Source organism: Panthera leo, chromosome A2 (assembly GCF_018350215.1).
Source record: "Panthera leo isolate Ple1 chromosome A2, P.leo_Ple1_pat1.1, whole genome shotgun sequence".
Taxonomy (NCBI): Eukaryota; Metazoa; Chordata; class Mammalia; order Carnivora; family Felidae; genus Panthera; species Panthera leo.
This window is the reverse complement of record NC_056680.1, coordinates 114,422,963-114,450,668: the sequence shown is the minus strand read 5'-3', so window position 1 is coordinate 114,450,668 and position 27,706 is coordinate 114,422,963. Positions and strand designations below refer to the sequence as shown.

Sequence of the window (27,706 nt, the reverse complement as noted above, 5' to 3'; positions counted from 1 at the left end):
TTTTTGAAAATCCACTAAAGATACTTTTGCACTTGAAATGCCAGTAAAAAGACAGTTACCCATGTTCTTTTTACTCAGCCAGTGAATACATAGTTACCCCTTAAGTGGTTGGAAGACTGGAAGTGGAGTGCACTGTATTCACCACCCTTTGATGTCTGAGCTTATAGAACTCCTGTATGTTTTTAAGGTCCAAGAAGGAGTATCCAGTTTGTTAAAATAATACACAGATTAAGTTCACGAGTTCCAGGAACATATTTCATCAAAACAGCACACAGTTGTCTTAATTTCCAGCTGTTAGATGTGTTTGATAGTGACCGACAGCACGGGCTAGTATTTATGGAAAATAAACAATTTATCCCATGCTTTAGAAGTAGATACTTCCTTAGGTCGCAGTTTTAGTAAGAGCAAATACAGTGACCAATCCAGAAGGCACCATTCAAATGACTTTGGAAGCAAGCTGAATATAGAAGATTTGTTCTTAATGAAAAATTACTAAAAGCTAAATGATCAAAAGACTGGTTTGCAATATTTAAAGAGATACTTAGAAAAGCAAATATTACTAAGTGAGTGAAAACACATTTCTCCAAATAGCTTTTGATCACATGCGACAGGTACATGAAAAAAATTTAATCATTTTTGATATTTACATTTTGAGTACTATGTAAGTTAAAGGAAGAATACATATTTTTTCTTTTTTAGAACAAAGGGCTTCTTTTTAAAAACATGAAAAGGAAAATTAAGCTCTTTTTAAAAGTTAAACCTAACCATAAACTTAAAATCTCACCATCCAAATGTTCTTTATAGAACTCATAATATAGTTCTAAGTATTATTACACAATAGCACATCGATCTCATAAAGTAAAAACATTTCACTAAATTAAATGTCAATGAAAATAGTGTGAAAGTGAGTTTATATTTTTTATATTTAAAAAGTTGGATTTGCTTGGCAGAAAAAGAAAAACCTGTTAGAAAAGTTGCATTTAAAATGGATGATCTGACACCTTCCGGTTCCTTAACACAAAATTATAAGTTCCTTTTAAAAGAAAAGATGTAAATGCTTCATGCAATAATTCCCACATGTTGAAAAAATTATGTCATTCATCTTTTAATTGGAAAACATACACTTTTAAATGCCATACACAGATTTGACAGAGAAACGAACTCATCAATTTTAAATACTGAAATGTTTCCATTTAAATCATATTTTCTCTATCACACAATATATTTTCTACTAAGAGTACCAGGTCTTTAAAGATTCCTGTTTATATTTCCCTGCTACATAAAGCGAATTTCATTCGCTTTTTAAAACTAATCATTTTTCGTCTTTTCCATGGAATACCTGTTAAAAATATACCACAAGTAACTGGTGGAAATGAAGCTTTTGAGTAGAGTGCACAATCATTAAACGGCACTTGCAGATTTCCACAAGAACCCGAGCACTGTGTTCATTTCCGTATTCCTCTTCTCCAGTCTACATTTTGTCGGCCCAGTAAAAGGCTTCACCGGGCCCAGACCCTCCCCCACACACCCACCATTGTACTCGTTACATCCAGGGGAAATTATGAATGGTTCTCATGGCCAAATGCTGGCAAAAACGAGGCAGAAAAAGATTTCAACAATTTTTCAAGTGCGAATATCACCTAGGGGTAACGCAGAGCGGTCTTCCTGTTTTAAGAGTCCCAAGTTCTCCAACTAAAATTCTTTAAATAAAAGTACCAGCCTACCCCACTCCTCCTCCTCTGGAAACTACAGGAAGAAATGGTTTCCGTTTAGATACCGACTTGTCCCACTATGACTTCTCTCCTCCGGCCTCCGAGGCTCGGGGACCCCCCCTCCCCATCCCCACGCCAAATACCTCCGCCCCTGCGCTCCCCTCCCCCACTGGTGGCCAAGCCCGCCCCCGGCCTCATTTATCTCTGAGCCTTTTCTGAATCGCGCAACCAATCGCAAACGCGAAGCCGAGAGCCAACGCGAGCGCAGGCGGAGGAGGTGTCGCCCAGACACCCGCCCAGGACGCCGCGGGCTCCCATCCCCCACCGCCCTGGCTCGGGGCCGCCCCACTTCCCCCGTGCCCGGGCCCTTGAAGGGTGCATAAGGTGGGGCGCGTCTGCCCGCTTCTCTCGCCCCCTCCCATCCCACCCCCTCGCTGCGTTTCCGCCCCTGCCAGCTCTGGAAACGTGCTTGCGGCTTTGCAGAGGTTATACTTCAAATGTCATCAAAGCCACAAGGCGAGTTCGAAATTGCGACTCTTTGGGTTTGTTAATTACCTATTTAAAAAAATCGAATATTTAAAACTCTGGTAACTAGAGCTGAGAAATTGCCTAATTAGCACCTCCACCCGAATCTCATTAAAAAAAAAAAAAATCTTCCCTTCCTCCCCTCCCCCTCAGGATCCGCCCCGACCAGATAACCCTTTCTAAACTCTGTTGTGACAATCAGCGCCGCCAGCCGCGCTCCCCTCCGCGCCCCGGCTGAGGCTCCTTTAGCATTTTTTTTCCCCTCTTCCTCCTCCCTTCTCAGGGTCTCTCGCTCAAGCTCCTTTCCCCTCCCCCTCTCTTCCTCCTTTTTCCCCCGAAACCCACTCTAATTCAGGCGCTGGGATTCCTCACGTGAGACGTTGATTTGTAGTTTGAACACGTGGCTCATTCAAAAAGCCGGACACTCGGAGCGGATTTTTTCCGCCTCCTGCGCCTTCGTCCCCCCCCACCCCTTCCCCCTCCCTCCTGCCAGTCACCCTTCTGGGTTTTTTTTTTTCTTTTTTTTTTTTTTTTTTTTTTTTTTAAGGGGAGGCGGCGCTTGCCCTCACGTAGTGTGATATTTTCACAGTCCGCTGGCCGATGCCAAAGGGGTTGGGGAGGAAGAGACAAAAAGTAGTTCTTCTCCCCTCCTCCTCCTCTCCTTTTTTCGCTAATCCCGCCTCCTCCTCAGAGTTAGGAAGACTCGTTGATGCGTTTGGGTTGTAGCAAGGCTTTTTCTTTTCTTTTTTTTTTTTTTTAAATATTCAGAAAAGGAAAAACAAGAACCTTCGGATTTGATTTTTCGCTCGTCGTTCTTGTTCTTGGTTGTAACTGTGTTGGTGTGTTTTAACGGCGAGAAAACGAAGAGAACAAAACCCGCCGGAGCCCTCCATCACTGTGGGTGGTTTTAATTTTTCGTTTTCCTGTGAATTTTTTTTTTAATAACAACCACTCTTCACAATGAACAAACTGTATATCGGAAACCTCAGCGAGAATGCGGTCCCTTCGGACCTGGAAAGTATTTTCAAGGACGCCAAGATCCCGGTGTCGGGACCCTTCCTGGTGAAGACTGGTTACGCGTTCGTGGACTGTCCGGACGAGAGCTGGGCCCTTAAGGCCATCGAGGCGCTTTCAGGTGGGCCCGCCCCAGCCCCGCCGGCGCGCCCGCTCCAGCCCCGCGCAGCCCGCCCGGGCCTGCCAGGGTCGCGCACCCGGAGCTAGGCCCGCGGCTGCCACCGGGGCGTCCACACAGGGCCCCAGGCCCAGGCGAGAGCGGGCGGGGAGGTGGGGCGAGGCCCGGGCGCCCACGCGCGTGAGGTCCAGGGTGCTTTCTTCAGCTTGGGCTCCAACCCGGCTCCCCTCCTCCCGGGGCGTTGCGGGCAGACGGCGGACGCGCTGTCCAGAAAGCCCCGGTGCGGGCTCGGACGGGAGCTGGGCTGGGGGAGGCGCGACCGCGAGCGCCGGACTCTCAGCGCTTGCCCCGCCCGGGCCCAGGCGCGGGCTCCAGTCTCCGGCACGCCGGGCCTTGGGGGCCGAGCGCGGACGCCCGTTTCTTCCTCGCTCCCTCCCTTCCTCCTTCCTTCCTTCCTTTCTCTCTTTGCACGTTATTTACGGTGTTGGTTTCGTAGTTCCCCCGTCTCCCCCCAGACCCCAGGCGCGGGAGAACACAAAGTGGCCTCGACCCTGATGCAGAGTGAGGCCGCGGGCTGCTGCTGCCTGAACACAGGCGGCCCGGCGCTTCCTCTAGATCCTGCGGGACGCAGGCTGGTGCGACCTAGGTTCCACGCTCAACCTCCCCGCGTCCGACGAGCTAGAGGGGCAGGTGGGCGAGGGCGGCGGGTGGTCGCGGGCAAGGGAGCCCTAGCTGCGGCGCCCTGCCTCGGCCTTTCTCTTCGCCCCGGCCTCGGGGGGTGTCGGGGCATGCTCCGCGCGCGCGGGACCTTGCGTGGCGGGGCTGCGCTCAAGTCCCTCCAGGAGCCCGTGTTTTTTTTTTGCGTGGCGGGCGCCGCGCTGTCCTTCGCGCCTCGTTCATTCTGTGCGGAGGTGCATCTTTGGCGGTGCATTCTGCGCCTACCCTGTTCCTAGAGGGCCTGGGCTTGAAGTCGGAGAAGGGCCCTGCGTCCCTCCCTGAAAAAAGCCAGCGTAGCCGGCTCTTCGGAGTTTGTCTTATGGGAGTGTCCAGGGAGGTGGGCGGAAGGGCCGTCGGTCCTGGGGCTGTCGTGGGGTTGGGTGACCCCCTGAGGTGGGCGGAGGCGGCCTGGGGGTAGAATGTTACCCAGGTGGTGGGCTAGCCAGTCGACCCCCGCCCCCCCAACTGTAAGTTGTACACACAGCCCCGAGGGGTCAGCTTTCCACCCGCGCGGGTCCGGGCTTCCCTTCCGGCCTTGAGACGCATCCGTGCCGTGGGGGTCTCTGGTCACTTGTGTCGCCGCTTAGGCTGGGCGGGTCCTTCTTGCGGGAAGAGCGGCTAAACCCAGCCAACTGTCTCCCACCTCTTGTATGTCCGCAGGTAAAGTGGAACTGCACGGGAAATTTATGGAAGTTGAGCACTCAGTCCCAAAAAGACAAAGGTGAGCTTATTTATCATGTTCTCATTAATTCTTTTCTCACTTTTTTATTGGGAGGAAAGATTCAACACAGCTGAAAACTTCTTTTTCTCCCATGCTTTTTGGATGGCTTTATTTTATGCTGGATGGCTCGGCGTTTCTTATTCCTTGCATTTAAGTTTATGGCAGGTGTGTGCGGGCGCGCTGCTAAGGAATAAAGGTCTTGTGTGTGGTTCTTGCCACTGGATTATTACTGGTGAAGTCTCTCAAAGAAGCCCTCACAGCTGTACGTTCTTCTAAGGTGCTGCAATAGGAAATCAAAGTCTTGAAGGGTGATTTGGGGACTCTGTAAGAATTAGGAAGTAGTGGGTGACCCTCTTCCACCCCCACTACCCACCTACAAGTACAGGATAGGGGAAAGCCGCTGCAGACACGCGTGGGTGTGGAGTGCCTTTTCTTCTCTGCCCCCAGTTGGCGGCGAGGAGTCAGAGAGGCCTCGGAGGCGGTCTGTGTATCTGAGAAGAGTGAAATTTGCTGATTGGAACACGTGAGTGAATGCCTGGGCTTCTCCTGCCCAGAAGCGCCTTTTCAGTCATTCTAGAGTTACACAGGTTGCTGCATACCAGCCTTTTGTTTCCCGCCCCTTCCCCCCCCCCCCCCCCCCCCCCCCCAATATTTTTGCTTAGAAATAACCACCAAGAGAGCGAAGACTAAAGATCTATACTACTTACGCACTGGGATTGCACTTTTTGGAGAGCATGTGTAGTGTGTCACTTTACAAAACGTTTGGAGACTGTTTTAATCTCTGGAGTATTTTGAAGAAATGGCTCCTTTCTCAAGAGCAGGCCAGATTCTCGCTCTGTCGCTAACTGGAAAGGCGCTGCTCCCTAACTGGTGCTGGGTTTAGCTTGTGCTTTTCTGGGTTTTACAAGGTGAGGTTAGAGTTTCTGCTTTTCTCCTCCCATTCTCCCCGCTTCTAAACCTGCGCTAAGCAATAAGCTGAAAGTTAACCTAAATAAACTAGGACTGCATGTGTCTGGTTGGATATAGGTGAGTGTGTGTGCTGGAGGGCAGGAGAGGGTTGCTGTGCATTTCTCTGGTGCTCTGCAGAGAGAGATGGCTGTATAAAATGTCATCATCTGCTTATTTCTATATTGAGCTCTCTTTCAGGTAAAGCATTTTTACAAACCTTGTTTTTAGTTAGCTGGAATTTTGTGGATTTCTCTTGTTCATGTACTTAATTTTCATTAGGACAGTTGAAAAGACATTTGTTGGATGAGATAGGTTTAGTTCCAGTTGGGAATTTTGGTGGGGTCAAGTTATTTCACATATAGAGGGGTATTCTTTGTTAAAAGCTTCTAAAACAATAGAAAGGTACTGAAAAGTATCTAAATTGATTTCTCTCTAATAGGAATTAGAAAATTGAGGGTAAAGTCTTATCTCCTTAAAAAATTTAAAGGCATAGTCTAAATTGTATACCTAAGGGAAAAAAATGTAAGTACATTCTGCAAATTCTAATTGGTTTCATGTTTAGCCTGCGTGTCCTAATTTTCTTCAAATGTTGAATAAAAAAGAGGCAAATGGTTGTGTCGGACTGGCATTTGAGCATTTGAGAGTTTCTAAATTTAAACGTTAAATGTCTGGCATTTTTCAGATACAATTTATGGACCTGCATGTAAATGCAGATTACTTAGCTTTGCTCTCCTGATTTTCTTTTCTAGCCTGGTGTGAATTTCTCCCCATGTGTAGTGAATTAAATTAAAAACATCTGGTAACAGCCTGTTTTATTCTTAAAGACTTTTGCCCAACCTGAAAAACGTACTTGTTACTTTATAACGAACAGGGGTTCCTCTTAGGAAAGCATATAAGGTAAAATGCCACCAGTGGCAGCAAGTATTTATATCAGTGGGTGCTTTTTCGTTTCATTAACAACGTAGATTAAAATTTCAGGCTTTATTTGGCTAACCTTAAAATGCTCAGTATTTTTTAAAAAATGTTTTAACATTTGTGAGAGAGGCAGAGGCAGAGAATCCTTAGTAGGCTCCACACTGACAGCAGAGAGCCAGATGCAGGGCTCCAACTCAGGAACTGTGAGACCATGACCTGAGCCAAAGTTGGACGCTTAACTGACTGAGCCACCCAGGCACCCCTAAAATGCTCAGGATTTTAAATAACTATGTTAGTAGCAAGTAGGAATGAGTACATTGGAGACAACTATTTACAGATAGGGGGAACAATCAAGTAAGTCCTTTTCTAGTGTTGAGATGGTGAAAAACAAAAGTAGAGGTTTCTTTTTCTGAGGGAAATTTGCTGGAAATCTGTATTACAGTCTTGTAACTGAACCTTGGAACTGTGATACAGTTTCCCTTATCTGGACTGTTCCCTTGTCTGAATAGGCTTTGGGAGAGGGCTGAGAAGACAACCCTGGTGAGTCATGCTTAGCCCCTATAAGGGTCAAGCAGTTGTACTGGTGACCGTGCGTTGAATGCTGCAGACCAGTCCTTGCCAAGTGAGCCTGCTGGACTTCTGGGTGGAGTTCTTTGTGCTGAGCAGCCCTTGCATTCCATCCCATCACCATGTGGGCATCTGAGGCAGGCACACCCACATGTGCAGTAGTGACCTTTATACCTGCTGTGCAAGGCATGTTGGGAGCCTGGTGCTGAAGAATGCTTATGGCAGCACTCTGAGATGGATGAATGGGCTTGCAGCAACTAAACAAGGCCCAGGAGGCAATTTGAAGCTTTGACGTGCTGGCCCAACTCTGACTGGGAGCTGAGCTGGGTAGGGAACCTTTCAGGAAGGGGCACTGTTGAGTTTGGTTCTGACCAAGCTTAGCTCCTGATTTACTGAAGTCTCCAGGGAATGTGGAAGGAATGTTGCTTTGCTGCATTCAGATATCCCTCAGTTGTGGAGGATTATAGCACTATTTCACAGAGTTTGAGAGCCCCGTGTCCAGAATGAAGAGAAAATTGCACTGAGTATCTGTGATAGTGTTGCGCTTTCAATTTCTAAAATAAAAGCTCTAGCACATGAATACTTGGCTTCCCTCTGAGGTATAATCCTAAACACTCCCTCCTCCCCGCTCTGCCTTGTTGGATAAGGGTGGGTGTAAAAATTGTGTGGCTTTGAAGTCTGTAGCTCTCTTGGATTGGAAGAACCACTGGTATCTTGTGGGACCTCATAGGTGCCCATCTGTGATGTAAATTGAACCGATTTCCTTTTTTATATTGTGGGCTGTTGGGCCTGGGAGAGGGAATAGGAAAGTTTCTGACACTCTTGGAACAGAGAGGATGGTAGTTTTAGTTGGTTTGTGATGACTTTTTTAAGTTATGAAAATTTTTCACATTTTTGGTTTTTTATAGCTTAAACTTGCTTATGATTTAGCTGTCAGTATTAAGATTATGTGAAGGCAAAATATATGTGAATAAAGAATAAAAAATAGTAGGATATTATAGTTAATATTTTTTCCAGGAAGGATCCATTAAGCCAGACTGGTGTCTCAGCTCACATGTCGGTGTTTTTTGTTTCCTTAAAAAATGAAAATGAAGTGAACAACTTATTTCCATATTACAGTCTTGAGGTTAACATGTAAATTAGATAGACATAGTATAAACTTTTTTTTAATGATTTATTTTTTTATTTTTTGGAGACAATAAGAGTAGGGGAGGGGAAGAGAGAGAGGGAGACACAGACTCCAAAGCAGGCTCCAGGCTCTGAGCTGTCAGTACAGAGCCTGATGCGGGGGCTCGAACTCCTGAGTCGCGAGATCATGACCTGAGCCAAAATCAGACGCTTAACCGACTGTTGAGCCACCCAGGCTCCCCAAATAGACATAGTAAAAAAAGTTACTGGAGTTTTAAATGTATCTTACTTTGAATGGCTATTTAAAAGCTAGTGCTGCATTTTAACCACTGTTCGGTATAGACTGGGATGGTGTGCAGTGTGTACATTAGCTAGGGCATATGATCCTGTTGTCTTGGGCCAAGAAAAGTTGCTTTCTAATTTAATTCTTTAAAAGTTTTTATTTATTTTATTTTGAGAGACAGAGCACAAGCAGGGGAAAGGCAGAGAGAGAGAGAGGGAGATAGAATCCCAAGCAGGATGTGCACCATCAGCGCGGAGCCCAGTGTGGGGCTCGAACTCATAAACTGTGAGATCATGACCCCAGCCAAAATCAGAGTGCCCCAAAAGCTTGTTTTTTAATGCTGAACATTTGAACGTAGGCATGAACAGTTGTGTTGGTCCTTGATTATTAGTTTGGTACAGGTGAATATTGTGAGTTAGATTTCTCTTACAGAGATGTGGGGTTCTGAATGTTAGGAAACTCTTCATGGCTGGAAAGAATCATAAGCAGTGTCTTTGGAGTGCTCAGTTTAAGGTCAGTAGTGCATGACTGCTTAAATGATAGTAGCCAACAAGATTTTTCTTGATTTCATGTTGTTTCCTCAGTACAGCTTGAGGGAGAGTAAAAGATTTCTTACTTTGGCATTATTAGAATTAAAACATATAAGTGAATGTTGATAAGTAGCTTCTGTGTGGCTGTCCACAGTAACAAGGAAGACATTATGGAAACATGACATGTGCCTGGAGCCAGTGGGAATTGAGAATCTTGGCTTCTGTTTCTGGCTTTCCTTTTGATTTATTTGTGTGATCACTTACATTCTCTGTCCATGCCAAATGCCACTATAATAAACTAACGGGGCATAGTTTGTTCTGAGGTTTGCTGTTCTGCTTGAAATGAGTTACCAGCTAAGGCTTAAAAACACCTTTTGGAACTAGATATGAGGTTTTCCCTGTAAGGAGCTTGTATTTGCTGTTGTTTGGTAGCTCAGTTACTTTTGCGTGTGTACCCCTTTAGGGCAGTCAGCAAGAGGGAAATGATCTTTGTTATATTTTGAAATCCTTTTGTGAGCCATACCATTGCAGTTAATGTGTTGTTATAGGTCTTGGATTTTGTATTAAAGTGAAGCTGTTGAACCACCTGGATATATATTTGAAGCAACTCTTTGTAATTGTCTTTAACAGTGTTGAGATACAAACTTTCCTAGCGGTGACTAATTTTTGAATTGTAGGATCTATCTATTTTTTATTATATGATTTATGTATCCACCAACTTTGGCAGTTGGTTTAGTCTGGGAGGATGGAGAAAGGCTGTGCTATTCTTAGCCAAGTTTCCTTTATTAACTGTTGCCTCTGATTCAAGCTTCTAGAGTCACAAGACAGGAGGTGGCAGTGTGGTAGCAGTGACCAAGGGATAGGATTGGCGTTTTAGTTAGAACTCTGCCCCATAAATCTGATGTTTAAAAAATTGGCGTGAATCGCCAGGGTTTTGCTTGAAAGCTGGTGGCAGATACTTTTCAGTGCTCTATTAAAACTGAGGGTGTAATTTATCATGGTCTGAAACTGCTGTTGGGCAAGTATTGGTAAATAAACACAGTTGTAAACATTAATATAGTATGTGGATTTTCTTGCCCTGAAGGGGAATACATAGTACATAAATTATGCATTGTAGAGAAGTATCTTGAAACCATTTAATTTGATTAGGAGGTAGTTTGAAGTTATTATACATGGATTCTTTGAGAAATCTAATCGAACTATAAATTTCTTGTAAAGATTTTATTTTATACCCAATGTGGGGCTCCAACTCAAAATCCTGAGATCAAGAGTCACACATTCCACCAACTGAGCCAGCCAGCCCTCCCCCCCCCCCCCCCAAGTGGATCTCTCTAAGTTAAGAGAGGCTTAAGTCCTTAGGATAGCTGGCATTATCACTTAGTTGTTTAGAAGTTGATTCCACTGTTATCTTGGTGTTTCCAGTTATCTCTTGCTGCATAACAAACTACCCCAAAACTTAGTGACTCAAAACAACTTATTTTTCCTCACGATTCTCTGGGTCTGCTTGGCGATTGTTTCTGTTCCATGTGGTGTCATTTTGGGTCATTTACTGAGCTGGTCTAAAATGTCTAAGGAGGCTTCATTAACATGGCTGGCCTCTTCGTGCTGGTCTACGTGACTTTTCTCCACAAGATACCTGAACGCTTGGTAGTAGCCCTTGGCTGCCAAGTGAGAGTAGAAACTGCTAGGCCTCCTAAAGGCTAGGCCCAGAATTGGCACATTATTCTATCCCATTCTGTCGACCAAAGCCAAGTCACAAGGCCAGCACAGATTCAAGGGGGATATGGAAGTAGTCTCCATCTCTTGATGGTAGAGTGGTATGAATGTACAGAGGGGAAGGAATTGATAGTGTGACAGTCTTTGTAGATTGTTTTCCATACATAAGAGGAGGGGAGGAGTAGTGGCTTCAAAGTGATGGGAACCTAAAATATCTGAAAATTGCATTTAGCACTAGAAATGGGGAACCAGTTTCCATTGTAATATTTTGGCAAGAGATGATATTAGCTTTGGAGGTAATGAATAGTGGTCAGTGTGTATTTTGAGAGAAACAGTTGTGAGGATTTGCTGATAGATTAGATGAAAGCTTTGAGAAAAGTAAAGCATGATAAGATTTTTTGGTCGGGGTGCCTGGGTGGCTCAGTTGATTAAGCATCCAACTCTTGGTTTTGGCTCAGGTTGTGATCTCACTATTGATTAGTGAGTTTGAGTCCTGCGTCAAGCTATTTGCTGTCAGTGCAGAGCCTGCTTGGGATTCTTTTTCTCTGACTCTCTGTCTGCCTCTCCCAGCTTGTGCTCTCTCTCTCTCTCTCTCTCTCTCTCTTGAAATAAATAAACTTAAAAAAACTCTCAGTAAAAACCTTTTTTTTTTTTTTTTTTGGCGGGGGTGAGGAGGTCAGAAAAACTAGATGGAGAGTGGTGTCCTTTACCACAATGGTGAGTATTGGGGAAGGAGCAAATTCTTGGGTAGAAATCAAGAGCTTCATTTTTGGCATATTATGTCTCTAATGCTGGTTAGAAATTTAAGTGAAGAAGTCAAGTAGGTAGTTGAATATATCAATCTGGGGCGTAGGAATTGGAGGTGAAAATTAGAGGTGTTATTAGCTTGTGATATTTAATATCCTAGAATTGGACAAGATTACTAAGGGACTGAGTATGGGGCTTTAGGAGGGAGGAGAGACCAGCAAAGGAGAATGAGGGAGGCCAGTAAGGTAGAGGAAAGCAAGCAGAGTGAACTGCTTCTGGGAGGGAGATTCATGGAAAAAGCCTGTGGATAGGAAGGTGTAATCAACACTGGAATATCAGTGAGAGTTTGTGATTTGGATGGATGAATGTGAATGGGATTGGTATTAAGTCTCCGTCTTCTGGTTGGGCAGTAGGTAGATGGAGAGTGATTTACAAATTTTGGAGCAACCTGGACTGTAGCCTTTCTTTCAGAAGTCATTATCTTAATTTTTTAACTTTCCAGAAACGACTCTGATCATGTTATATTTATAACTTGCTAGAGATGGAAGAGTCCTAAGTTTAGTAGATCCTCTTGCCCGTGGACAGGACTTGTTTGTTTGAGTTGACCTACTCTCTGGCATCTGTTTCAACAGTTGTGGTGACTGAGCTCACTTTCTAGATAACCCATTCTACTTTTTATTAATATGCATTTGGAAAATTCTATGAAGCTGGCTTAGGTTCCAAGGCAGCGTAGACCAAGTCCATTGTTTCTCTGTGGTTTTCTAAAGACTTGATTTGAGGAGGTTAACTAATTGGAATTAAAATAAAAACTTAAAAAACAAAAACAAAAAGACTTGATTTGACAAGCAGGGTTGAAACTATTGGCCAAAACATTTATGGATATCATGGGCTGAGTTTAAAATACTTGAATCATTTTGTTATTTTAGGATGCTGAATAAGTAAAGCATTCCTTCCATTTTATTCATAAAAGTTTAGCTATAAGAAATACAAGAAACCTTTTGTATAAAGTACCCTAAATTGCCTCATTTTCACTTATTTAAAAACCCGGTCCTTAGTAAAGCAGCTTTCTCCTCAAATTGTGAATCCTGGTTTTGGCCACAGAAGTCACCAAAACCAGGTGATGTGTTAGATCAGTTGATTGGAGACAGATGACTTGATCTGATTAACTTTTTAAAATGTGTATTTATTTTTGAGAGAGGGAGGGGTGGGAGGGGCAGAGAGAGAGGGAGACATAGAATCCCAACCTGGTTCTGCACTTGTCAGTGCAGAGCCTGATGCAGGGCTTGAATCCATGAACCGTGAGATTATGGTCTGAGCCGAACAAAATAGAGAGTCGGATTCTCAACTGACTGAGCCACCCAGGCACCCCTGATTAATGCTTTTTAAGACTCGGTTTATGCAAGTCCTTTGATCAGTAAAGTACTACTTTCAGAATGTGTCCAATACCTTCTATTTTAAGAAAGGCAAACCAATGAAAATGAGATAGCGCAATAGATTTTTTAGTGGTATTAGTTATTCTACCAAAGGATTCTCCATAAAGATTTGAGAGAAGTGACTTGCCCAGGGCACTGCAGGTAATTAGTGGAACCCATTTTCCACATCCTTTGACTCTGCCCTGCCTTCATTCCTCTCATTTAAGTTGTCAAATCCTCAAAGTGGCTTACACAGCAACTTGCTCATGTTTGCAGTGGCATGTTGGAGCAGAGATGTCCTGTTTTCTTACTTTCTCTGAAGAAAAAAGAAATCTTGTTTGGCTTCTTTCAAGGGTTGATTTATTGTCTTCCTGTAGGAAAAAGACAAGTATAGGTATTCTGGAATCTGGGGCTTACTATAGAGTAAAAACATCTGGGTGTCCTGTTTCAAGATGGAAAGAGGAACCGCTTCTTCCTGGAAGGTTTTTTTTTTTTTTTAATTTTTTTTTAGCAGCTTCATCTTGATATAAATGAACTGCAGAGAAGTTGGAGGAGGGCCCAACAAGGTATGAGAGTAGAACAGAAGGCATGAGGAGGTAGATGCCATGGCTTTGTTGCAGCCATATGATCGTGACTCCTGGGGTATGTTTTAGATTGCAAAAGAGGTAGATGTGTCCAGAATGGCATCCATGGTGCCTGGTTGTTCCAGCTCTTCACCAAGTTTAGTAGGATCCTGGCTTGCAGAAGGAAGTTGTTTAAACTTGGGATATTGTTAAGAATTAGGAGACTGGGGGGAGGAATTGTGCTGGAACTTTCTGATTAGGAGCCTTGATGCTTTTACCATGTGCCCTTGGTGAACTGAAGGGCATCGCCAGAAGAATGTGGGACATGAGGTCTAAGATCTGGGTTTGAATCCCAACTCCATGTTCTAAATGCATGATGTTGAGGGGTGCTTGGGTGGCTCAGTTGATTAAACTTCAGCTCGGCCAGCTTCAGCTCAGGTCATGATCTTGCGGTTTGTGGGTTTGAGCCCTGCATTGGGCTCTGTGCTGACAGCTCAGAGCCTGGAGCCTGTTTCAGATTCCATGTCTCCCCCTCTCTCTGTCCCTCCCCAGCTCACACTCTGTCTTTCTCTCAGAAATAAATAAATGTTAAAAAAAAAAAAAAAAAAAAAGTTTTTTTGTTGATGATTAAGGTTGAGGAAATGGAAGCTTGGGGAGGTTAGAATAATAGTAAAGGATGCCTGATAGGATCTTGGGGACAATGTTTAAAGCATCAATGTACATTATCATTCAGTAGTAACCTCGGTGGTTGATGTTGTATTTTTCCACTTGAGATTCAAATACGAATGCTGGATGTAGATTACAATTAGTGATAACAGAAATAAGAAAAACTTTGGTTCTGATTTTGAATGTGGATTCATGTAAGTAGAAATCTGTGAGTCGTGTGTTTTTGGGTTTTTTGCAAATGGAGGAGCATTTTATTTTATTTTTTTACTACTTAATTTTATTTATTTTTAAGTTTATATCCAAATTAGCATATAGTGCAACAATGATTTCAGGAGTAGATTCCTTAGTGCCCCTTACCCATTTAGCCCATCCCCCCTCCCACAACCCTCTAGTAACCTTCAGTTCTCCATATTTATGAGTCTCTTCTGTTTTGTCCCCCTCCCAGTTTTTATATTATTTTTGTTTCCCTTCCCTTATGTTCATCTGTTTTGTCTCTTCAAGTCCTCATGTGAGTGAAGTCATATGATTATTTCTTTCTCTGACTCATTTCACTTAGCATAATACCCTCCAGTTCCATTTAGCATAATACCCTCCAGTTCCATCCACGTAGTTGCAAATGGCAAGATTTCATTCTTTTTGATTGCCGAGTAATACTTCATTGTGTATGTGTATATATATGTATATGTATATATGTATATGTATATATATATACACACACACCACGTCTTTATCCATTCATCCATCGATGGACATTTGGGCTCTTTCCATAATTTGGCTATTGTCCATAGTGCTGCTATAAACATTGGGGTGCATGTGCCCCTTCTAAACAGCATCCCTGTGTCCCTTGGATAAATACCTAGTAGTGCAGTTGCTGGATCGTAGGGTAGTTCTATTTTTAGTTTTTTGAGGAACCTGCATTCTGTTTTCCAGAGTGGCTGCACCAGCTTGCGTTCCCACCAACAATGCAAAAGATGCTCTTTCTCCACATACTCGCCAACATCTGTTGTTGCCTGAGCCATTCTGACAGGTGTAGGGTGGTATCTCATTGTGGTTTTGATTTGTATTTCCCTGATGAGCAGTGATGATGATTTTTTCATGTGTCAGTTGGCCATCTGGATGTCTTTCTTTGAGAAGTGTCTATTCATGTCTTTTGCCCATTTCTTCACTGGATTATTTGTTTTTTGGGTGTTGTGTTTGATAAGTTCTTTATAGATTTTGGATACTCACCCTTTATGCGATATGTCATTTGCAAGTATCTTCTCACATTCTGTCGGTTTCCTTTTAGTTTTGCTGATTGTTTCCTTCGCTGTGCAGAAGCTTTTTATTTTGATGGGGTCCCAGTAGTTCATTTTTGCTTTTGTTTCCCTTGCCTCCAGAGACGTGTTGAGTAAGGGGTTGCTGTGGCCAAGATCAAAGAAGTTTTTGCCTGCTTTCTCCTCGAGGATTTTGATGGCTTCCTGTCTTACATTTAGGTCTTTCATCCATTTTGAGTTTATTTTTGTGTATGGTGTAAAAAGTGGTCCAGGTTCATTCTTCTGCGTGTCGCTGTCCAGTTTTCCCAGCACCGCTTACTGAAGAGACTGTCTGTATTCCATTGGATATTCTTTCCTGCTTTGTCGAAGATGAGTTGGCTATATGTTTGTGGGTCCATTTCTGGGTTCTCTATTCTGTTCCATTGATCTGAGTGTCTGTTCTTGTGCCAGTACCATACTGTCTTGATGATTACAGCTTTGTAGTATAGCTTGAAGTCCGGGATTGTGATGCCTCCTGCTTTGGCTTTTTTTCTCACGATTGCTTTAGCTATTTGGGGTCTTTTCTGGTTCCATAAAAATTTTAGGATTATTTGTTCTTGCTCTGTGAAGAATGCTGGTGTTATTTTGACAGGGATTGCATTGAGTATGTAGATTGCCTTGGGTAATATTGACATTTTAACAATATTCTTCCTATCCAGGAGCATGGAATCTTTTTCCATTTTTTTGTATCTTCAGTTCTTTCATAAGCCTTCTATAGTTTTCAGAGTATAGATTTTTCACCTCTTTGGTTAGATTTCTTCCTAGGTATTTTATGGTTTTTGGTGATGTATGACCTTTTTAAAAAAAAATCACGGTGTAACCTAGACACAATATTAACAGCTTGAATTTTTACATGTGTATACATTCAAATTAATTCAGAACACATGAAATAAAATGTGAAAAGACTTGTTTTTCAATCCTCTCCATCTCCATGTATTTCCCAGGTCTTCCAGCTGGCAATTTGGTTTATTATTTTACAGAAATTCTTCTATGTATGTGTTGATAAACATTTTTAAAAATTTATTTATGTATTTGAGTGAGACAGAGAGCAAGTCAGGGAGGAGCAGAGAGAAACTCCCAAGCAAGCTCCGGGTGGCCAGCCAGCACAGAGCCCAATGTTTGTAAAAAAAGGTAAAAGTTATGAGGATTAAGTTGTGACAGTTTGTAGCTTGATCACCTAGGGTTTATGTTCTCCTAGACTTAGAACCATAGCATTTTGAAGTTTGGGTTTTACCTCAGAGACTAATAATCTGTGAGAACTTGACTAAGACCTATTTTGAGGAAAATTTTGATTAAAAATTAGTTTCCAAAACCAAGTGCTACTCATCTTGCCACACTAGCTGGGCAGATGATGATTGGAGAGCTTGATGAAAAGAACCTATGATGATGGGGCACCTGGGTGGCTCAGTGGGTTAAGTGTCCCACTCTTGATTTCAGCTCAGGTCATGATCCCAGGGTCCTGATATCTAGCCCTGTGTCTGGCTCCACACTGAGTGTGGAGCCTGCTTAAGATTCATATTCCCTCTCCTCCTCTCCCTCCTCTCCCCCCCCTCTCCCCCCTCTCCCCCCTCTCCCCCCTCTCCCCCCTCTCCCCCCTCTCCCCCCTCTCCCCCCCTCTCCCCCCTCTCCCCCCTCTCCCCCCTCTCCCCCCTCTCCCCCCTCTCCCCCCTCTCCCTCTCCCCCCTCTCCCTCTCCCCCCTCTCCCTCTCCCCCCTCTCCCTCTCCCCCCTCTCCCTCTCCCCCCTCTCCCTCTCCCCCCTCTCCCTCTCCCCCCTCTCCCTCTCCCTCCTCTCCCTCTCCCTCTCCCTCCTCTCCCTCTCCCTCTCCCTCTCCCTCTCCCTCTCCCTCTCCCTCTCCCTCTCCCTCTCCCTCTTCCCCTTTTCCCCTTTTCCCCTTTTCCCCTTCTCTCTTCCCCACCTCTGTCTAAACAAAACAGAAAACAGACCATAAACACCTGTGATGGCTTTCAGCTATGGAATTAGTCATGGGATGAGGATGAAAGGTACAACACAGAGAATGTAGTCCATGGTGCTCTGATAGCCTTGTATGGTGAGCGATGATGGCTGTGCTTGTGAGCAGAGCATAATGTATAGACTAGTTGAATTACTATGTTGTACACCTGAAACTAATGTAACATTGTGCGTCAAATATAATGAATTAGAAAATAAAGAACCTGTGATGGTAAAGCTGTTCAAGAAATGATTGTGTTCTCCCCTGTGATTCCCAAATGTCTGTTTTAAAAACAGTCAGGGGCTCCTGGGTGGCTCAGTCGGTAAAGCGTCCGACTTCAGCTCAGGTCATAATCTCACGGTTGGTGGGTTCGAATCCCACATTGGGCTCTGTGCTGACAGCTCAGAGACTGGGGCCTGCTTCGGATTCTGAATCTCCCTCTCTACCCCTCCCCCGCTTGCGCTCTGCCTCTTTCTCTCAAAAATAAATAAACATTAGGAAAAAATTAAAAACAGTTGCTTTTGCAAAAATACAGAGGCTCTTGTGTTGATATTTTTTTTTTTGAGATAAGTGGTTTAGAATTTAAATTTTAATGTAATTTTAGTATTTTTGGGTGCTAGTATACCTTTCTTTTATGTTTATTTTGAGAGAGAGTATGCATAAGAGTGTGAGCATGTGAGTGGGGGGAAGCGCAGAGGGAGAGGGAGGGAATCCCAAGCAGGATCCCTGCTGTCAATGAGAAGCCCATTGGGGGCTCCATCTCAGGAACTGTGAGATCATGACCTGAGCTCAAATCAAGAGTCCGATGTGCAACCGACTCAGCCACCCAGGTGCCCCTAGTTGACCTATTTCTGCATTTTTCTTTTGAGATTCAGAAATGAGTTTATTTCCCGTGGCTTCCACAAATGGTTTTTTTTTTCTTTTTTGAAGATTTATTTATTTTTGAGAGAGAAAGAGTGCAAGAGGGGAAGGGGCAGAGAGGGGTGGGGGGCAGAAGATCTGAAGCCGGCTCTGTGCCGACATCAGCAAGCCTGATGCGGGGCTCTAACTCGCAAACTGTGAGATCATGACCTGAGCCAAAGTCAAGACACTCAACTGACTGAGCCACCCAGGTGCCGCAGCTTCTACAAATTTTTAGTTTAACAAGCATAGATTGAGCACTTGGGCTCGTGGTTAGTGCAGTGCTGGGTTTCAGGGGCTAGAAAGAAGAGTAAGATACTTGTTCTGAAGAAAAAAGTACATGGAACATAGTAGCTTTTGCTTTGTTGTTTCAATGCCTGGGTGATATTTTTGTCTTGGACACCAGCAGTGATTCACTATGGCAGAGGGTGGATGAATACCTCTGCAGGTAAAGAGAAGGTGTAAATATGTCACGGGGTATATATGGTATACCCCAGAATCATGGAGAGTATTAGGCTTAGCTGGGTATTGGTACAGCCAGCCAGAGACAGGTTCAGGGAGAGACGTTAAGGTAGACAGAGGCTAACTGTGTCCAGTGGAGATGGAAGAGGCAGGAGGGACAGCAGGAGCCAAGGCATGTAAGTGCGAAATATCTTGGTTTGTGTAGGGGAACTACAAGCTGTTTGGGATTAGAGAGGCTCAAGTGTGAGGCAGCGTAGTGATGGAGACTGAGCCTACAGGAGTGCTGAGAGCAGTCTGTGTGCTCGAGGAGCGACCATTATTTAATTCTTGATGTGTTTAACTTTAGGGGCTCAGTTGGTTATTTGGGATCATTATGCAAGACTTGATGCCTAGGTTAATGTTGGGTTCTGCTCACCAGAGATCATCTAGAAATGCTTTTACCTCTGAAGTGCTTTGTGAGAACAACTGTGCCCCAGCACATTCCATGGGATTTAGGGCTGTTTTTAGCCTTCTGATGGGGTAATTAGGGTAAATCATGATAGGACTAGGAACCCTTAGTAAGGCTGTCTGAGCCAGTGTTGTTGTTATTACCTTTTTTAGGTTATGTATGACAAGATAGTCCTGAGTAGCGATGATTAAAGCACCTGGTATTTGATTTTTATTAAGGCATCAAATGATAGAATGAACCATTGGAGAAAAATGAGACCTTTCTGTGTGCACATACTGTTAAATAAGCAAAATGAGGGGCCGCAGTAAAGCCCAACAGTGGGGAGGGCCAGTGACATCTTGCTTGGAATCACCAAGACCTCAGTTGGAATCCTTGCTCAGCTCTGTGATCCTGGGCAAACTGATTAAACTCTCCGAGCCTCTCAGTTTATCTATAAATAGGGGCAGTAAAACCTATTGCACAAGGTTGTTGGGAATTAACTGATGTTTGTAAAGGATTCCTTGGAGTATCTGACACCTAAGTGGTATTGTCTCATATTAATAAGCTTGTATGTTTACATATGGCAATTGAAAATAAAAGGTAATTATTCTCGCATAATCCCATGATTAATGTCTCATATGCACATAGAAAGGTTTCACGTTTCTTTGTAGAATGAGTTGTGTGTTGTGAATAAGACTTTGTACTTTATATCTAGATGTATAGGTTTTAGGATTCCTAAAGATCTGTATCTAGTTGTGAACTTGTCTTGAGATACTGTTTAAAAACAGAAATAGCTAGGAGATAAAGAACTATTATTTTCAAAGAGGGAGACAACATAGTACAAAAAATGTATAAAAAATAAAGTACACAGGGGCGCCTGGGTGGCTCAGTTGGTTGAGCGTCTGACTTCAGCTCAGGTCACGATCTCACGGTTCGTGAGTTCGAGCCCCGCGTCAGGCTCTGGGCTGATGGCTCAGAGCCTGGAGCCTGCTTCCCATTCTGTGTCTCCCTCTCTTTCTGCCCCTCCCCCATTCATGCTCTGTCTCTGTCTCAAAAATAAATAAACATTAAAAAAAAAATTAAAAAAAAAATAAAGTACACAAAAGTGGCAGTTCAGAAGGAGATATCTAAAAAGATGCTTAATCTTGGTAATTAATAGACAGAACTTGCCTATTAAAATGGTCATTTCCTTGTCAGTTTGGGAAGAAAACAAGGTTGATAATGCCTGGTGTTGGCAAGAGTGTGGAGGAATGTAGAGAGTAAATTGGCAGAGACTTCTTGGTTTGTTATTTGGCAGTATCTGTTAGTAGAACTTAAAATGGGAATACCTCTCAACCAAATTTCATGGAAAACAACCCAGTTCTCATGGTTTTCTGCAGTTTGTAAGCATAGTTTTCAATAATATTGTAAAAGATCTCCAAATCACAGGTCTTGGTGAAAAAAATCTCTGGGTAGGAGTCCAGACTACTTGTAGATAAATGTTTTGGTTTTATTATATCACTCATTACATTTTAATAGGTATTATATACAGATAATTTGGATCTTTTAACGTTGCCTACTTTTCAAGCAGAGAGGATCTCTAGCCTTAATTTGACTGGGACATTTAACAGTTAACCATTTCTGAGGTTTAGAAGGTAGATTTTTTTGTTAGAGTTTATTTTGAGAGCGAGAAAATGATTGGGAGGAGGGGCAGAGAGAAAGGCAGTGGGGGTGGGGGGGCAGAGAATCCAAAGCCGGGCTCTTTGCTGACAGCAGAGAGCTTGATGAGGGGCTTGAACTCAAAAACCTGTGAAATCATGACCTGAGTTGAGATCAGTAGTCAGATGCTTAACCAACTGAGCTACCCAGGTGCCCCTTGTTTTTTGTTTTTGTTTTTGTTTTTTTTTAGAGCTCTACACCAGACATGGGGCTTGAACTCATGACCCCAAGATCAAGATTGAATGCTCCACTGACTGAGCCAACCAGGCACCCCAGTTTTGCAGTATTTAATGGAAAATCGGAAGTAACTTAAATGTCCATCCAAAGACAATGTACTGTCGTCTTTTATTTTTTTTAATTAGTTTTTGAGAGAGAGAGCACACACAAGCAGGGGAGGGGCAGAGAGAGAGAGGAGACACAGAATTTGAAGCAGGCTCTAGGCTCTGAGCTGTTAACACAGAGCCTGACGTGGGGCTCAAACCCACGAACCGTGAGATCATGACCTGAGCTGAAGTCGGATGCTCAACTGACTGAGCCACGCAGGTGCCCTGAAAACGTACGTATTCTAACAAACTATACTGTGGCACATGTTGTAGCAGTTACAAAGAATGATAAAGATTTATATGAGATGACTCTCGAAGAAGAAATTGAAAAGTCAGTTATGGGATAACTCGTAAAATATAAGTATTTGATGGGACGTCTGGGTGGCTCAGTTGGTTAAACATCTGACTTCAGTTCAGGTCATAAACTCACCATTCATGAGTTCGAGCCCCTCATCAGGCTCTGTACTGACAGCTCAGAGCCTGGAGCCTGCTTCAGATTCTGTGTCTCCCTCTCTCCCTGCCCCTGCCTGGCTTATGCTTGCTTGCTTTCTCTCTCTCTCTCTCTCTCTCTCTCTCCCTCCCCCTCTCCCCCCTCTCTCAAAAATAAACATAAACAATTTTCTTAAAAACAGGTTTTTGGAAACAAACCTTTAATGTGCACATGTTGGTGTAAAAACATAGAATGAGATCTGGAAGATTGCCCACCATAAAGAGTGGTTGTCTCCTCAAAAGGAAACTAATCGCTGAGGGGAGAGGCTAATGGTGGACCCTTGGTTTTACACCCTGTTCTAATGCTTGTCAGGTTTTTCGTTTTGACCCTTTAAGACTTAAAAACTCAGGACCCCCAAGGAGCTCTTGTTTGTTTTTTTATTGATCTATATATAATTCATTAGCAATAAACCGAATAATGTTTAAAATTACTATTTTTAAACGAATAACTAATAAACCCATTATATATTAACATACGATTTTTGTTTAAAAAAACTTCTAAAACCAAAATAAAAATGAGGAAAATGGAATTAGTTGCAATTTCTGCAAATTTCTTTAGTGTTTGGCCTAATAGCTGGGTACTCAATTACTTCATGGAATTTACACAGATGTGTAGTTAGAAAAGGAAAGGAATATTTTTAATCATCTCTTTAGAGAGGCGCTTGGGTGGCTCCGTCAGTTAAGCATCCGACTTTGGCTCTGGTCATAATCTCCTGGTTCATGAGTTTGAGCCCCATGTAGGGCTCTGCGCTGACAGCTGGGAGCCTGGAGCTTTCTTAAGATTCTGTGTCTCCCTCTCTGCTCCTTACTCGCTTTCACTCTCTCTCTCTCAAAAATAAACATTTAAAAAAAAATCATCTTTTTAGATAATTGTGGATATTTTTTGTTCCTACGCCAAAACTCAACAAGTGGTAGTTTATTTTTTTAATTTAAAAAAATTTTTTTTGACATTTTAAATTTATTTTTGAGAGTGAGCAGGGGAGGGGCAGAGAGAAAAGGAGACACAGAATCCAAAGCAGGCTCCAGGCTCCAGGCTCCGAGCTGTCAGCACAGAGCCCGACGCAGGACTCGAACCCACAAACCGTGAGAACATCACCTGAGCCAAAGTCAGATGCTTAACTGACAGAGCCACCAAGGTGCCCCTGTGAAAGTTTATTTTAAAAAAATAAAAAATAAAAAAAACCCCTCACTGACATGATTTCACATTAATGTGATAACCCACATTTCAGCTAGCCTTTAGAAAACTACCATTTGTTGGGGCACCTGGGTGGCTCAGTTGGTTAAGCATCCAGTTCTTGGTTTTATCTCAGGTCATGATCTCACAGTGTGTAGGTTTGAGCCCCACCTCGGACTCTATACTGACAGCAGGGAGCCTGCTTGGGATTCTCTCTTTCCCTCGCTCTCTGCCCCTATCCTGCTCACTCTACCTCTTTCTCTCAAAAAAAACATGTATACATATAAAAAAAGAAACTTGGGTTGTATTTTGCAGCTAGTGCCTGTGAATGCAGGGACGACTACAGTTTAGTGCCACTGCTTTGGTTCATGCTAGGGTGCCAGTAGTTTACCCACCATTGTTTTTGTCCCATTTGCTTTAGCACAGATGTCAACATAGTGAAAAAGACAAATAACATCTTAGTGTAATAAAAATCGTTTTGACTTCTTGACCTCTTGAAAGTGTCTCCGGGAACCCTCAGGGACTCCCAAAAGGGGTCCACATATCGTACGTTGAGAATGGCTGCTGTACACTAATGTGATGTTGGAAATTATTTGTATTAGGTTCTCCTGTGAATATGTATTTATATCATAACACAACAGATGGCAGGAACAAGTGAGGACTTTGTGCAACTCCATGGCATGTGAGCCTCGATAGGGAGTCTTACACTAGTCAGTTTGTGACAAACAGGTGTGGGAAGAGCAAAAAAACAAAAGGAACTAAGCACAAAGGAAAAATCCAGGTGCATGAAGGATCGAATATTTAGCGTAAATAGGGAGCACTTCACACAAATGCATATGAGCAAAATGAAGTGTGTTTGGACTTTTAGGGACCCTCCGTCATGGTTTAAGTTGTTTAAGCCAAAGTGAACCCCACATGTTGGCTACACGTCTTATCTCAGGAAATGAATAATCTCAGTACCTTAGTTATTCCTAAAACATTGAAATAGAATTGTTAGAATCTCAGGGCATCATCACAGTTTCCCAGTTTCTTCTGGCGGTTGGGGTGTTTTGAAGCTAGAAGCTTGTGGTGACTCATTGTGTTTGTGATGATGACCGAGTGAAGAGTCCTGCCTCTGACCTATTTCAGCCAGCTTTCCTTGCCCGAAGTAACTGTGGGTTAAATTTAGAAAATAACTACTTGTGTTGCTATCACAGGAGAGATACTTTTCTTTTTTTTTCTTGTAAGAATTTTAATACAACGAATGACCTTTCGTGTATTTCACTAAGTCTTTTCCATTCTGTGTATTTTTTTTCTGGTTTGAGAAAGCTCAGTAGCTTGCTGTTATGTTATCTTTTTGCAAATGGTTCTGTTTTGCTGGTCTTGGATCTTAGCAGCTTTTAAAAGATTGATTCAACAAATTTTTGAGTATTTACTTCTAGGGACTGGACTGCTTTAGGTTCTTGGGAGAGAGAATTAGATGGAACATACAAACAGTCGTGAAGCATAGGTGTAGGTGTAGGGCTGTCTTGCCCACTGGAGCAGCACTGGCCACAGTGACTAAGCAATTGAAATGTGTGTACTCCAAATTTAGATACTGTATATGTGTGAAATACATACCAGATTTTGAAGACTTTGTTGAAAAAGAATTTTTTTAAGTTTTATTTTTAAATAATCTCTGCCCAATGTGGGGCTTGAACTCATAACCCCAAGATCAAGAGTTACATGCTCCACTGACTGAGCCAGCCAGGCATCCCTCTGTTGGTAATTTTTTTTAAAGTTTGTTTATTTTGAGAGGAGGAGTGTGTGTGCGCACACGTGGGGGAGGGGCAGAGAGAAGGAGAGACAAAATCCCAAGCAGGCTCCGCTCCATCAGCTCACATCCCGATGTGGGTATTCGAACTCATGAACTGTGAGATCATGACCTGAGCCAAGGTCGATAGTCCTAACGCTTACCTGACTCAGCCACCCAGGTGCCCCTCATTGATAATTTTTATGTTTCACTTACTGCTTTTTACCTGAATGTGGCTACAGGGAAATTTAATATTATGTATGTGCCTTGCATTTGTGACTTGCATTATTTCTGTTGGACAGCACAGATGTAGAGAGGAGAGATGGACAGATGTGAAGTGTGTTGAAGGCTACAGAGAAAAATAAACCTGGGTAAGGAAGCATGAAACAATTGGCAGGGGGTTAGTTTTGATTATTTCATATCAGATGATAAAGGAAATCCTCACCAATATGGTGCCGCATGAACGGAGGCTTATTAGAGCTAAGGGAGTGAGATGAGCAGGCAGGTAGGTGCCAAGTGGGGAAGAGGGACCGAAGCACAGGGGACAGCCAAAGCCCATGCATTCTCATTGCCTTTAAGTCAATAAGGAGGCCGTCATGTCTGGAGTAGGGCAGGAGAGCTGTAGATGAGTATGCATGTTGGTGGATAGGAATGGAATGAGGGGATGCCATGGAAAGGTTTTTAGAAGAGACAGTTCTGATAAAATTTATCTTTATATGTTTATTTACTTTTGAGAGGGAATGAGAGAGTGCACGTGTGCACAAGTGGGGGAAGTGCAGAGAGAGAGAATCTCAGGCCTGCTCCACACTTAGTGGGGAGCCTGATCCCACGACCTTGGGATCACGACCTGAACCCAAATTAAGATGGGACGCTTAACCAACTCAGCCATCCTGGTGCCCCTGATGAGATTTATCTTTAAAAGGGAATTCAGAACAGTTGATGCTGGAGGTGGAGATGGAATGGGATCAAGGAGACTAGGAGATTATAATTGTACAAGTCAGAGATGGTGGTAGTGGGACCACAGCTATTGAGGTGTGGTGGTAGTAGTGTGGTAGTAGCGATGAATGGCTAGAATCTACTTTTTTTTTTTTTTTTTTTTTTTTTTTTTGAAAGATAGAGGACGCAGGGGAGGAGGGCAGAGGGAAGGAGAGAGAATCCTAAGCAGGCTCCATGCTCAATGTGGAGCCTGATGTGGGGCTCGATCCCACAACCCTGGGAACATGACCTGAGCTGAAATCAAGAGTCGGATGCTCAACCAACTGAGCCACCCAGGTACCCCAAGTGGTTAGAATCTTCTACTTTGGAGGAAGAAAAAAAAGTTTGGGCAAAGTAACAGGGGCTGGGTGTAGGGAGTAATGACAGAACCAAGGATACCTCGACAGTTTATAAATTGCTTTAGCTAAAGCACCTGGAAAAATGAAGTTTCCACTAATCATGAGGAGCAAGATTGTGGGAGCAGTATGATGAGGGATAGGGGAGACAGTTCAGTTTTGCCAGGTTAAGTTTGATATACCTATTAGACACGTGGAGATAGGATAGTGACTAGATAGTAAATGGAGGAAGGGGGAACCAGTGAAGGAGCCTGAGGACAGGCCCATGAGGTAGGAGAAGAATCTTGAAAAAGTACCTGGAGGTATATACTTACCATAGTGTTTAAAGTAGTAAGAGTCATCAGCTGTGACAAATGATGTAGAATAGGGTGAGAATGGGGTTGGCAATGTTACCATTATTGGAGTCTTGATAGGTGGAGTTCTGATGGAGCAGTTAGGACTGAAACCCTGAACGGTGTGGGTTTGTGAATGGATAGATGGGGAAGAGGTAGAGACAGTAAACATGGGTAGGCTTTCAAGTAGATTGCTGTAAAGACATCAGAGGAATGGGATGGGAGTTGGAGGAGTTGTGGTTTAAAGGGAAGGCTTTAAAAACTTTATTTCAGGGGCGCCTGGGTGGCTCAGTCGGTTAAGCGTCCGACTTCGGCTCAGGTCATGATCTCGCGGTCCGTGAGTTCGAGCCCCGCGTCGGGCTCTGTGCTGACAGCTCAGAGCCTGGAGCCTGTTTCCGATTCTGTGTCTCCTTCTCTGTCTGACCCTCCCCCGTTCATGCTCTGTCTCTCTCTGTCTCAAAAATAAATGAATGTAAAAAAAAAAAAAAAAAAACTTTATTTCAATTTACAGGAAAGATGTAAAAACAGTACAGATTATCCATATACCCTCTATCTAGTTTTCTCAAATGTTGGTTTTGACTCCCCTACTTTTTCTGGAAAATTTAAGAGTAGGTTGCAGAACTACTGCTCTTCACCTGTAAGTACTTCAGTGTGTGTTTCCTAAAAACAAGAACATTCTAGGGGCACCTGGCTGGTACAGTTGGTGGAGCATACAACGCTTTTATTTGTTTGTTTGTTTGTTTGTTTGTTTATTTATTTATTTATTTATTATTTTTGAGAAACAGAGCATGAGACGGAGACACAGAATCTGAAGCCGGCTTCAGGCTCTGAGCTGTCTGCACAGAGCCTGACGTGGGCTCAAACCCATCAACCATGAGATCATGACCTGAACTGAAGTCAGATGCTTAACCAACTGAGCCACCCAGGTGCCCCTTAAAAAATAAAATCTTAAAAAACAAACAGAAAACCCTCAACATTCTGTTACATGACATAGTAAAAGTACCAAAATAAAAAGTAACACTGATACAATAGTGTTTAATCTGTAGATGTTCTTCAGATTTTGCCTGTTGTCCCACTAGTGTCTTTTTCTTTGATCCTGTATTGAACCCAGGATTACATATTGTATTTAATTGTGATGTGCCTTTGGTTTCTTTTAATTTTTGTTAATGTTTATTTATTTTTTATTTTTTTATTTTTTAAAAATTTTTTAATGTTTGTTTATTTTTGAGAGAGAGAGAGAGAGCACAAGCAGGAGAGGGGCAGAGAGAGAGGGAG

At 43.2% G+C, this 27,706-nt stretch overlaps 1 protein-coding gene across 1 annotated transcript in view; it reads left to right on the top strand.

The window, feature by feature from the left end:
• The first annotated feature begins 2,929 nt into the window (after positions 1–2,929).
• Positions 2,930–27,706, top strand: part of IGF2BP3 (insulin like growth factor 2 mRNA binding protein 3) — a 155,321-nt gene continuing 130,544 nt past the window's right edge. Inside the window, exons 1-2 of the mRNA XM_042920208.1 lie at positions 2,930–3,372; positions 4,747–4,807. Coding sequence (XP_042776142.1) covers positions 3,198–3,372; positions 4,747–4,807 — 236 coding nt within the window. The 5' untranslated portion in view covers positions 2,930–3,197. The remainder of the gene's footprint in view (positions 3,373–4,746; positions 4,808–27,706) is intronic.